Consider the following 13,402-nt stretch of genomic DNA (forward strand, 5'->3'; position numbering starts at 1 on the left):
CATCCATCCACGGCTGATCACCAGGTGCGAATATTGTCGTGGCTCAAATCCGACGGGGTTTCGGACGGCCTACGTTTCATCAACGTAAAGCGGAGGAAGATGTTAGCCGTCCATTCAAGGTGTGATGCGTCTGATGGCCGGTTTGTGATCGGCTGGTATTTCTTGTTCTGAATTCTAATTGTGCTCAGTTTAACCGATTACAGGCGGTGTACCGTACGACCACACCCACACACACACCCACCCTTTTACAAGGCAGGTCTCGCTTTCTCTTTTTTGGGCATTCAACAGTTGGGATTCACGCGAGCGAACACACCATCGGCAGCGGCGGTAGGGAGGCTCTTCAGCCAGTTCGAATTCGCTTCCCACCACAGTTCGAATTCAAACCCTCCGCCTCCACGCCCTTCTTCTTCGTCCCCATCTCGTCGATCCACCTGCTGGGGGGGTTTTGTGTGTAGGGTAAGCATCGATCCCTTCTTCCACCGGTAATTGTTCAGATTGGCTGTTGTCGGTTCTTGGAGAGGGTCCCGTCGGCGTACACGACCAGATTTGGGTGGTTCTTGAACGCCGAAGCCATCCATCCTTGGGCTTGAATGCGCTGTTCTTTGGAGCTGATGGCGGGTTAAAGAAATTGATTCTTTTTTGCTCAAGGACTTGTTCCTTTATTTGTCGATCGCGAAATAGGTGTCCCGCTCTACGATTGCGTTTTTGAGCTGAGGATTTTGTTTCTGTAACCACGCATGAATGTTCTCTTCTTTAGGTCGTCACATAGGTAATCTCCTAGAGCAGTGATCCCTAACGTTAGTGTCATGTCTCACGGTCACTTGGTAAGGGCATTGCTTTTGCCCTGTTGACTGTATCGGCATTTTCGATGATAATTAGTTTATAGAGCTAGCATCCCGTGCCTGCGGAATGCAGATTGTTTCCTGCTGTAGGGCTCTAGGGCAACGAAAGAGCGGATTATCAAGATTAGGGCATAGTTATAGGAATGGAACTTGTTGCTTTTGTTTACAGCTATTGGCGGGTTCAAGATGTTGTTTACTTTTTGTTCAATAACTTTTTCCCTTTTTGTCGATCATGGAAGAAATTTCTGGCTCCATGATTGCATTTTGAGTTTCTGTAACGCGCGAGTGTTCTTTGTTGCCTCTATTTTGAGGGTGACATAGGCAACCTCATATCCGGGTGATGTCTGTTGTGAGTTTCTGGTTTTCCTGCTACTTGGTTAGGCAGTTTTCTATATCAGTGTTGAATGCAGTGATATTGGCGGGTTCACTTCTTTTTGTTCAAGAAATTGTTTCTTTTTGTGATCATGAGAGAAATTCTTGCTTCATGGCTGCATCTTGAGCTACACTCTCAGCATCTTGTTGTTATAACCTGCATTATAGTTCTTTCTTGATCCTTTTTATGAGCAGCATAGGTAAATCTTCTAGACTAGTGACATCTAATGTTATGCCTGGTCTTCCTGTCAATCAATTAGGGTGTTTGCCCTGTTACAGAAGAACTATTCTTGCTGGGATAGCTTTTCCTAACACTGTAATAATGAAGTAAGAGTCATTTACGAAAACTTGTTTGCCACTTAAAGGAAACATTATAGATGGCATGCCATGGATAAACGGGAAGCTATTTGGGGTGTTAACAATATAGGTTTCCTAGCATTATGTACCTTGGATTTTGCTGGGTCATAATCTGAATGACAATAATGTACTGTCAAAGCAAGGCATGTGGTGCTCAAAATTATGGTTTTGTTGAGATGAAGATGGCAAGATGGATCTGTTGAATTATTAGAAAAGATAGAATATGAAATACGTGGATTTTGAATAACAGCATTTAGGGTGGTATGGGCATGTTAAAAACAACACCCCTATATGTACCAATTAATCAAAGCAAGTCAACGATGATTAACAGGAGAAAGAGACGTAGAACAAGACATTAAAAAGCTATTATAGAAACCATAACAGAGTTATAATGAATGGATGTTCATTGTGTTATTGATACTGCCCTCAAATAAATGCGAGTCTGGAGCTGCTTAATTAACTTAACTTTTGTGTAGCATTCTTGTTTCAAGGTTTTTGTTTGTGTGGTGAAATGATCATGGCCATCTTTGCTCTGTAACTGTATGAAATACTACATGTGTTTTTGGAACACTAGGATCAAAATTCATCATGCTCTTACTAGATCTTCTCTTTATGTTATCCATATTATGTCCAATGTTGCTTGCCAATCGCTTGGAAGCTTTTTCATCCTAATAAGATTGCAAAAGTTGACTTCTTGAATCTTACACCAACTTCAAAAATCTTACACTGTCTCAGTTATTCTGACTCCATTTGACACATTTTACATATATTTCTTATTATCTAAAACAATAAGAACAACAACAAGCCATAACGTTCCAACTATTTTCCACCATTGAACCATGTACAAAGTAATAAACTTCGTCAAGTTTGGAGCATTTAAATCTTTATTTATAGTTTATGGTTGCTTATTATCTCCAGGGATCAAATTGACGATGCTTACTACAATGCTTGCTTGTGATTGGTGTTTGGAGTCCAGAATAACCCGGAAAATGGACAGATTTTTGGCATAACAAAATCTTTAAACCCTGCAATCTGAGTTTCTCTCATTTGGTGTCGAAGCGATATCTTCTGTAAGATGTCCCTTTTTAGCAGGTTCTTTTACAAAAGGCCACCTGATGGTTTGCTAGAATTTGTGGACAGAGTTTATGGTAAGTATCTAATTTACCTTTTGATTTTATATATGTTCTCAAATATTTATGTAAGATATTGTTACCATGTGCAGTTTTTGATTCATGCTTCTCAACTGAGGTTGTACCAGATGGACTATATCATATCTATTTGCATGAAATTGTTACTGAGCTTCATGAAGAGCATGCTGATTCTTCCTTCCTTGCGTTCAATTTTAGAGAGGGAGAAAAACGAAGTCAGTTCGCCGAAATTTTGTGCAAGTATGATGTCACCATAATTGATTATCCACGACAGTTTGAAGGCTGTCCACTTCTTCCATTGTCTCTTGTTCATCACTTCCTTCGTGTCTCAGAGAGTTGGTTGTCTCTTCGGAACAACCAAAACATTATACTGCTCCATTGCGAAAGAGGGGGTTGGCCATTGTTAGCATTTCTTTTAGCTTGTTTCTTGACTTTTAGAAAATTGCATGGCACTGAACAAAAAACTCTAGATATTGTACATCGGGAGGCCCCTAGAGGTTTTTTACAGCTTTTATCACCATTGAACCCACTCCCATCTCAACTACGCTATTTGCAGTATGTTTCTAGAAGAAATATCACACCAGAATGGCCCCCCATGGAACGGGCTCTTTCATTGGATTGCCTTATTCTTCGAGGCATTCCAAGCTTTGATTCAGAGAACGGATGCAGGCCACTAATCTGTATTTTTGGACATAATATTCATAAAAAGGATGATCTTTCGAGCAATACACTCTTCACGATGTCTAAGAAGAAATCTTTACGGCACTATCAGCAGGTATGTTATATTTGTTGCTTACTTATGTGCCACGATTAGTTTGAATTTCTATATGGCAACATGTTGAGATTGCATGTTTTTGCAGGAGGATTGTGATGTCATAAAAATTGATATACAGTGCTTAGTTCAGGGAGATGTTGTTTTGGAATGTGTTCATCTTGATTTAGATCCAGATAGGGAAGTAATGATGTTCCGTATCATGTTCAACACTGCCTTCATTCGATCTAACATTCTCATGCTGAACTCTGATGATGTGGATATACTCTGGGATTCGAAGGACCGGTTTCCAAAGGGTTTCCGAGCAGAGGTAAACGTGGGCTATTTCACCAAGTAGAGCTGCATTTCCAACAATCAATATTATTTTGTCTCGTGAAACTATAGATACTGTTAGTTCACCTGTTCGTACTTGATATGTGCAACATCAGGTGCTTTTTGGTGAAACTGAGAACATCTCTCCTCCTAGAGCTCCAACTGCAATTTTAAATGGAGAAGTGAAAGGTGGATTGCCCATTGAAGCTTTTGAAAAGGTGCAAGAACTTTTCAGTGGTGTTGAATGGTTTGAGAGAAATGATGATGATGCCTTTTGGCTGCTCAAACAAATATCAGCAAATGCATTGCAAGAAAAACTCGAAAAGCTAATTTTAACTGATGCCAAGGAGATTTCAAGGCTTCAAAGTAAGGTGGGGCTGCAGATACCTCTAATGTCGCCCTTAGAATCTGATGAGGAAAAAGATTCTGTAACTTCAGATTCTGTTGTTTCAGTGGACAGTGAAAAAGTTCAGCATCATTCAAGTATCAGTATGGATGTGGAAAACATACTTGCTGATTCTGCTACTCAAGATTCTGATTCAACAGGTGACCTTATCTTTCACATATTTGTACTTTCTGATAAAGTATAAGAAATTATGCTTATAAAATGTGTAACAGGTTCACCACAGTCAAATATCTCCACTGATGCTGTACTTACACCACCTTCCCTTCCTCCATCTTCTGAAGGTACTTTTGGAGGATTGGGAACACCTAATTTTGTTCCAGAAGCTGCTCCACCTCTCCCTCCCCCTCCCTCTTCACCAACGGTCAAATCTCAACAACCCTCACCACTGTCGTCCTCATCTGAAGTTTCTATTTTGCCACCATCACCTCCGCCACTGCCGCCAGCACCAATCTCTACTACAGGAAAAAATGGTCAATCTCTGCCACTTCCACCACAACCCCCACCACCACCTCCACCTCGGTCCACCATATCCATTAGATGTCCTCCAGCACCAGCACCACCGCCACCACCACCTCCTCTGTCCACCACATCTAGTAAAGTTCCTCTTGCACCAACACCACCACCACCACCACCACCTCCTCCTCCTCTTCTGTATGCCACATCTAGGAAAGTTCCTCCGCCACCACAACCACCAGCTCCGTACCTGCCTCCCTTTGCAGCATCTACCAGAGGTCCGCCGCCACCGCCACCGCCACCACCGTCTCCCCTTCCTCCTCCCTCCACCATATCTGGTAGAGGTCCTCCACCACCACCTCCTCCTCCGCTTCCTTCCACCATAACTAGTAGGAGTCCTTCAGTACCTTCTCCTCCACCACCTTTCTCCACCATGTCCGGTAACGCTCTTCCTCCGCCTCCTCCACCACGTCCCTTCTCCACACCTGGTAAAAGTCATGCACCTCCTAATCCTCCTCAACCTCCACCCCCACCCCCACCCCCACCTCCTAGCACTAAATCAAATAAGGGTTCTTTCCTTTCCCCTCCTCCCTCATTTCCTGTGACTGCTGCATCTAATAGGAGCCCACCACCTCCGCCTCCACCTCCGCCTCCTTCATCGAGTTTAAGTCACATTGATCATGGTACTGTTCATGCTGTCCCACAACCACCTCCTCCACCATTGAAAAATGGAAGGGGAAATGCTCCAGGCCCACCTCCTCCTCCGTCGTTTGGCAGCAAAGGTATGCCTCCACCACCACCTCCTCAAGCACTGAAGCCTCCTGGACTTGTGCCGCTTCCACCACCCTTACAAGGGGGAAGCCATGGAGTGCCAGCGCCACCACAACCTCCTGGACTAAAAGATCTAAATACATTAGCACCCCCTGCTCCAGCATCAGGAAGAGGTAGATTGATTGCTTCTAGTTCAGGGAAGGGTCGTGGATCTTTGCAGTCTATTCCACCAAAGAAAACTCCATTAAAGCCATTGCATTGGGTGAAGGTTACACGAGCAATGCAAGGAAGTCTCTGGGCTGATTCTCAGAAGCAAGAAAATCAATCCAGGTATCTGCCAGATAAAAAATCTATTACAGTCCATGATTTATTAAAAAGCCTGGTGGCCACGACAATAATCCAAAGGCCTGAATGTTGTTTTAACCTTATTCAACATATTTGTTCCAACCATATAAATGTACTCTAGGTTTTATATATGTTTGCAGTGGTAAGGGTTCTGTACTTACTGTAACTTTAGTGTCTTGGTGGGATGAATCTTGACTAACACAAAATTCTTCTGATGAGTTAATTATTAAGGCCTGAAAGATAGATATTATTTTGGTTCACTTGCATATGTTGAGCTGCTTTATCATCTGCCCTGTAAACAAACTGATTCTTCTCAAGTTTGAAATCTCATGTATTCTTAACCTTCTTGATAGGGCTCCCGAGATAGATCTCTCTGAACTAGAAAGTCTTTTCTCAACCACAACTGCTTCTCATGAGAGTGGCCGGGATAAAAGTGGAGCTCGACGTGGTACTAGCACCACCAAGCCTGAAATAGTTCACCTGGTACTTGACTTTTTTTTTTCCTTGGTATTTCACAGTTATTTGATCTTAAAGAAAGGCACTACATGTCAATGGAAGACAATGCTTTAAATACTGCTTTCAACTTCATTCTCCATATTTTTATTTCATGCTGCTCTATCATTGAAGTCATCGTGGTTAAAGAATTAATTTAGGAACGAAATGCTGTTTGATCCATTTGCAAATATATTAATTTTAAATTATATTTCCTAGAAAATTTGTTTAAATTGCTAAAAACTGTGTAAAGCATGGCTGTTGTGTCTATTTTTGTGTTTTAGCTACAAATTTTTTTTTATGGTTATGTTGTTTTATGAGGTCTGTCAGTTCATGCCGTCCAAAATCATGATGAATGTACATGTATGATTGTGTATGGTTCACAATAGAAAGTATAAATTTGCATTTGGATTATTTGGGCATGTGCAGAGCCAAAATTGCATTCCCTGCAACAAAAACAGAATCACATGTAATCATTTAAATATTTTTTCTATAATAATTCTCAACCACAATGTTTTTTTTTTGTTTTTTTGGACTATTAATCTTATACCCAACTTTTCATTTTGTGGAAACTGATCACACTTGAATTTTGTGTTTTTCCTTTTGACAAAAAGAACATTATTTGTATTTCTCATTGAAATTTATGGGTATAAAAGCATGTACACAATATAGGGGCTTTATATTGCATAGGGATTTAGAAAAGAACTCACATGGTCATAAAGCAGCAGATAAACCATAGGGCATGAGCTTCATCTAGTTGTAGGATTTTCGTTACTTTATGCATGTACTCGTGCAAATTTTTATATGTTTGCATATGTGAATACATATACTGATGCAAATATGTACTACATAAACATGTGTGCCAATAGATCAATATATATGTATCCGTGTGTGAGTTCTAAATTTAAAAATGTAAAACAAATATGCAAAAAAAAAAAAAATTATGTCAACATGCACTTAATATGTTGATGCAGATGTCAAAATGAATAATCTGATGCTAACATCGCTTGGGTGGATACCTGATGTGAACAATTTAGTTTTATGTGGTCGGGACATGTTCTATTTGTGGTTGGGACATCACATGTTCTATTACTTAAACACCTGATCTATAAAATGGCAGTAAAACTTGAAGTTGCAACAAAGTGAAACTGAACGGAACTAGAATATGTGGTTAAAGTTTGAGTATTCTTAGTGTCATACTGTTGAATACTAAACAAACTGATGAAGAACAGGGATGTTGATAGAAGTTCAGGAACTATACAACAAAAGGCTGTCATTAAAATTTAATTAGGATGGAATATGGATATATTCTAGAGATATGAAGTTCCAATTAGTGTGAAAATGTCAAGTACACTAATAAGTGTCTCAAGCAAGGATTTTAAAACCGACTGCATCAGTTGGTACAAACTGGTATTTACTAGCCTGATGATCAACGAGTATGGTCAACAGGCATGTTTGCATAATTTGGTTCAATACCAGGTATACTGTCCAATAAACAATTGTGCTAAGCTGTATCCAAGTGTAAGCCTAATGCCCATATATTTGATACATCTATTTTCAAGGAGAATATCTACTGCAAATGGGGCTACAATTCTCTCAAATTGCTACAAGACCATTCTCGTTGCACACTGTTTTATTAGGCAAGGTGGACTATAGCAATTGGACAACTTTAGATAGCTTTTGATGTATAACCATTGTTGAGGATAAGGGGCTTGAAAAAGGCCTTATCCCCACTGGAAGAGGCAGAGGATGACTGGAATTCTAGAAGCCTGCAAAAACTATTGGTAACCTTATTAGGAGGTACATGCAACTACAACTTACAAATATGTGCTTTGTTTATGCATACTGTGTATGCATGTATTTATGACTCCTCTATGTGCTTAGATGATGGTTATTAGGCCTAGGTCTTTAGCTTCTTCTACAATATACTGAGTAATTGTATTATCTTAATATTTTCTAATTAGTCTATATAAGTATGATTGTAAATTCTGTAATTCCATTGAGTTACTTAATCTTTTTGACCATTTCATCACCCCCAAATTGTAAATTTTCTTTTCTGATTCTGAATTGTGGCCTTGTATCTTAATCTTTGTTTAAATGTATTCAATTACCCTTATCAAAAAGAAACTTCTGTTTTTTTTAAAGATATCTTCTATGTTATATTGGTTTTTGTAGGTTAACACTGTTGTTATGTTAAAAGGAAGTTTGTTGCTAAAAGAGACATGACTATGGATAAATTTTCAAAAATTGATGGCACTGCCTAATAACACTTAGAAAATGATTTCTTGCTTTTATATAGCTCCCTTTGATCTTCAGTTCTTTCTTTGGCACTTAGCTCTCTTTGATGGACATTTTCGTACAGTTGACATTTTGCATTAAAAAAAACTGTCAGCTATTTTACAAAAATAGATGAATTAACAGGGAAATGTTATTGATATCACATTTTTACGAGTATTACTAGAGTAGGGTGCTACATTTTCCACTTTTACTCAGTTCTTCATGATACTATTATGATAAACACTCGTGCATGGTTAATGCAGAGTATCTGCATTGCAACTAATCAAATTTTACATAATGACATGTAACCATGTGGCATATCTCATGCCTTTTGAATCTCCTGTAAGTAGTCAATGGTTTGCATACATAGCATAGAGGTGGCACTTAAATCCACAACATATTTTTTGTTACAACTTTGATGATGGATCTTTTTTTTCTCTCTCTTTTGTTACTAGATCGACATGCGTAGAGCAAATAATTGTGAGATTATGCTTACAAAAATCAAGATGCCGCTTCCTGATATGATTGTGAGTTCTTTTTTTTCCTTGTTTATCTAGTAATATGTATTTTTTTTTTAGTAATATGCCTTTGAGTGACTGTTTACCTATTTTATTGTTAGTCTATAACATTACAATTTCTCTGATCTTTTATATTTCTTCATGTCTTGTTTCATTTATTACGATAAATTAAGTTTTTGCAAGTTCAATGTTTGTTTGGCTTTCTTTAGTGGTATGACTTCATGTTTATAAATGTACATTCAGTCCAATTTTGATATCTAGGGGGTAACCTCACTATATCATTTCCATTTCCTCTCCTTTCATATATAGTTCCTGAAATGCTTTGTTCTGAGTTTCCATTCATAATTCAGGATAAGGACTAATTCTGTAAAATTTAATTTTTTTTCAGTATTGACTCCCCTTGGCATGAAAATTTAAAAATCAACTTTGGTTCTTAGTAGATCTTAAAGACATCATAGGAAATAATCCAAATATTCATGCTCACTGTATGAGTTGGAGGATTGGATCAGACAACAGACGCAATCTAATGTATTTGTTTTAAGTAGGGTTTTGAAGATCAAGATTGGATCTGGGATCGAAATTAAAGTAGGTTGGTTGAACCGGATTATTGAATAAGAACTGGCTGGTTATGGCTTTCTTTGGTCTGCACCTTGACAGATCTGGATTATTGTACAAGTATTGGCATGAATTGCCATGATAAGTCTAAGATCTTGGTAAACAGAAATTAAACATTTCTGGTGAAAATTGGCTTAGGATTGGCCTGGGATTGATGAATAGGCTAAGTTTTATCAAATCATTCAACATCAGCAGGATAAATATGACTTCTGGGGATGATTTTAAGTTTGCTCAGGAATTGCTGTTGACCAATTCTTCGGGTGGGAGTTACTTGGCCCTGAAAAATCTCGATTTCTGCGGATGTTCTTGAGAACTGGAACCTGGATATACAGTTAGTTCACACTAATCTTATCATTTGTGGTATGTAATTTGGCTGAAAAAATGATACGTATTTTTTTGTTCTCATTTTTAGAAAATACTGAGAAACTTGATATAAAATTTTGTCTTCATGTATCATAGGTTGGCTCCTTTGCCTGTTTTGTGTCAATCTATTCATCTATGCCGATGGAGTACAACAGTGTTAACTGCATGTAGACGGCCACATAGGGTGGAGATAAGCTGGGGAAACCTAGTGTCAGAAAATGTGGGGTTTAGCTAGTCATAGAACATGAAACTATATAATTAATTATATTTAGTTAGAGAGATGCTAAGAAGACAGAAATGTCTGAAATTGTGTGCAATTCAATTTACCCTTAGAAGGTTGTGTCATATAACTGGATATGTGGATTAATTAGATGTGTTCAACTGTGAAGATTAGTGATATCACTGTGTCCAATATAATTTTAATTCTAACCAGTCATACATCACACTCTTCATAGCTGGTGCAGAGTACAAGAGCAGCTCAGGACATCGAAGAGTTTAGATTATTGTTCATCATTATGGCCATGTTGCATTTGCCTAATTAGTTTTCAGCATCCAGAATCTTCTTAATTTTATTATCACATTATTGGCTATGTAGGTTACAGCAACCATGTATTCATTTGTTATGACATCAGTATATGTTGATAGGAGATAATGGTTAAGATTCATGATATCTTTGTTTATTTTACTTTGGAGGTCGTCTATCTACTACTTGGTGTTGAAGTTTTAGTTATGCTGTCATCAATTTAAGGAAATTGATGTATTCATTATGCTAGATGGCTAATTGGCGCAAAAATTTTGGTTACTTCCTGAAAATATATTCATTGTAATGGTGACAGTTCATTATTTGAGGAAGCTGGGTAGTATCAGTTTTATTTGGCCACTCATTTTCGTTCAACTGGTTCTGAACATAGGCTTTTTGGCATTATGAAATATGTTTTTGCTTCTGAGTTGTACAATGACCTCAGGATGATCCCATAAGGGTTCATGTGCTCCTTGATAACTTGCTGGTGGTGTTTTATGCTTTGGATGAGGTTTGTAAATTAGTAGCAAGGTAATGTAGACTGGAAGTTATTAAGTAGGACAAGCTTATTATCGTCATCTTCAGTGTAGAAGTTGTATGTGTAAGATGGATTGACCTTTTTGAGAATTTAGAACTTACAGTCATCATTTTCTTGCTTTATCAAGTATAGCTTGATTAGGGCTTGCTCACTGGCTTCCCGTATATGGCAAAAGTTTAAGGAGATACATGTGGTTCACATGCATACTATGTGGATCACCGCTAGCTCACTCCACCACATGTAGGTTTCTGCTGGCACCTATGTCCATACTCTAATAAATCATGTGTTTTATAATGTTTTCAAGTTGAAACATGGATATTGGTTTTTCCTACCTCAAGTGGAAGCTCATAGAGTTCACCAAACCACAAGTCGGGTTCTCTGGAAACATATAAGTTAATTGTTTTTTCGGTCTTAGTTGCATGATTAACTATCAATTCTAGTGCATAATTCCTTAAACTTCTTTATCTCCAGCATGCAGTTTTAGCTCTGGATACCTCAGTTTTGGAAATTGACCAAGTGGAGAATCTCATCAAATTTTGTCCTACAAAAGAAGAAATGGAAATGTTAAAGGTAAAGCCTCAAATTTAATTATGGGAGCTGTGAGCTCGAGGATAATTGTCTTGCTTAATTTGAAGATTTTTACAAGTAACTGTACCTTTTCTTTGCATCTGACTGTATTTTCATTTCTGCTGATATGTTTAATTAGCTAAAGTATTTTTTAGGATTTTTGAGGTTTAATTATGAAAAGGAGTGCAACTTTAAGAAAATTATTTGCTTGTGGTCTCTCATTTTTCTAATGTGATTTTTTAACCTTATTTCCTTTTCCAGAACAGAGTCATGTTCACAGATAAGGATTCCTACAATCTTATCCAAAGCCTAGTTTATCTAATATCTTATCCATCAAGGGCTTAGATTGCTTATCTTTATCAATAAAGAAAAGGGGTGTGCTTTACTTGGGTGGTAGATTGATTTCCATTATGTAGCTATAAAACACTTCCTATCACATTTTGCTTATGCATGCAATCACTCTTTTATATCACAATGACAAGCTATATCTAGGTCTAATTAAATCATCAAAATAAGTTTCGTCTGACACAGTAGATCAACTTCCCGTGCTGTAAAATTTACTGGAAGCCATAAAGTTCAGAGAATGTGTATGAGTTGTTGTGCTAGTTATCATTTTAATATGATTTTTCTTAAGGTTTACCGAATGAGAGAACTCAATAATCGGTTATCACGAAGTTGTAACCAATGTTTGAGACATCTTCTAGGCTCCTGTAACCAATGAGTTGCCACTTCCATAGTGGTTCATTTAATAAAGGAAATTTGCTGCTCCACGGGTTTTTTACATATTCAGATTGCTGATTGGTTTGTTAGTTATATCCTTATGCACGATCAGAAGTTTGTTCCTAGAGCACTAAACCAGATTGCCCTGTTTATGCCTCGTTATATGTTTCTGATGGATATCAAGGGTGGCATACCTTCAATTGATAGAACTCATCAAGCTTTTGAATGCTATGGAAGTTTGCAGCCATAATTTATTGGCATTGAGCTAGCCTGTCAAAGTGATAATAGCCAATTATGTAGCTTGTTCCCTGAATTGAGTGGAACCGTGTTAGAACCCTTGCAGATTCTAAACTTGGGGTTGATCTCTTTAGGGGATCGACCTCCTTGGAACTCTATAGGGGTTCCTCCCTCCAAGTTACTGCTCAAAGGCTGCAAAAAAGATTCATCTATTGCTTATCAAAAGAGGAGGAATATATGGCTATTTATAGGGTTTCTAAACCCTAACTCCTAATATGACTCATACTCAAGATTCCTACTTCTAACAAACTCCTAATAGGACTTCTACTCAAGACTCTTATTCCTTTACAACTCCTAATTCTTCTCTAAGAAACAACCTCCTAACCCTAGCCGACCTCTTCACATCTTTAATAGGGGTCGACTTAGGTATGTTTTACATGAATGTCCCTCTCAATTAGGACTCTCCTAGCTAGAGTCCTAACAGACCCGCTCTCTTCAAATCAGCCTTGTCCTCGAGGCTGACGATTCATGAATTTTTGGAATTTGATCTTCAAGTCGTAATAGTTCTCCCAAGTGGCATCTTCTGTTAGTAGGTTCGCCCATTGTATTAGCACTTCAGTAGTGGGTCGTCGTCGTCGAGTTACGATCCATCGATCAATAATGACACTTGGCTGGGTCTGAAGTTCTCATTGGGTAGTCATATTTGGTGGGTGGCTTTGGGCTGTCTCCAAGCACCTATTTACAACTTCCGTCTGACCATCGGTTTGTGGGTGATAT

General features: G+C 38.3%; 1 protein-coding gene across 2 annotated transcripts in view; it reads left to right on the forward strand.

The window, feature by feature from the left end:
* The first annotated feature begins 200 nt into the window (after nucleotides 1-200).
* LOC103984867 (formin-like protein 3) overlaps nucleotides 201-13,402 on the forward strand; it is a 32,388-nt gene continuing 19,186 nt past the window's right edge. The window contains exons 1-9 of one of the 2 annotated variants that reach the window (XM_065182931.1): nucleotides 201-456; nucleotides 2,490-2,719; nucleotides 2,794-3,494; nucleotides 3,580-3,801; nucleotides 3,920-4,349; nucleotides 4,422-5,763; nucleotides 6,132-6,261; nucleotides 9,003-9,074; nucleotides 11,573-11,671. In XM_065182931.1, coding sequence (XP_065039003.1) covers nucleotides 2,647-2,719; nucleotides 2,794-3,494; nucleotides 3,580-3,801; nucleotides 3,920-4,349; nucleotides 4,422-5,763; nucleotides 6,132-6,261; nucleotides 9,003-9,074; nucleotides 11,573-11,671 — 3,069 coding nt within the window. In that variant the 5' untranslated portion in view covers nucleotides 201-456; nucleotides 2,490-2,646. The remainder of the gene's footprint in view (nucleotides 457-2,489; nucleotides 2,720-2,793; nucleotides 3,495-3,579; nucleotides 3,802-3,919; nucleotides 4,350-4,421; nucleotides 5,764-6,131; nucleotides 6,262-9,002; nucleotides 9,075-11,572; nucleotides 11,672-13,402) is intronic. The other variant, XM_009402428.3, reaches the window with a different exon arrangement.

The sequence above is a fragment of the Musa acuminata genome, chromosome BXJ1-5 (assembly GCF_036884655.1).
Source record: "Musa acuminata AAA Group cultivar baxijiao chromosome BXJ1-5, Cavendish_Baxijiao_AAA, whole genome shotgun sequence".
Taxonomy (NCBI): Eukaryota; Viridiplantae; Streptophyta; class Magnoliopsida; order Zingiberales; family Musaceae; genus Musa; species Musa acuminata.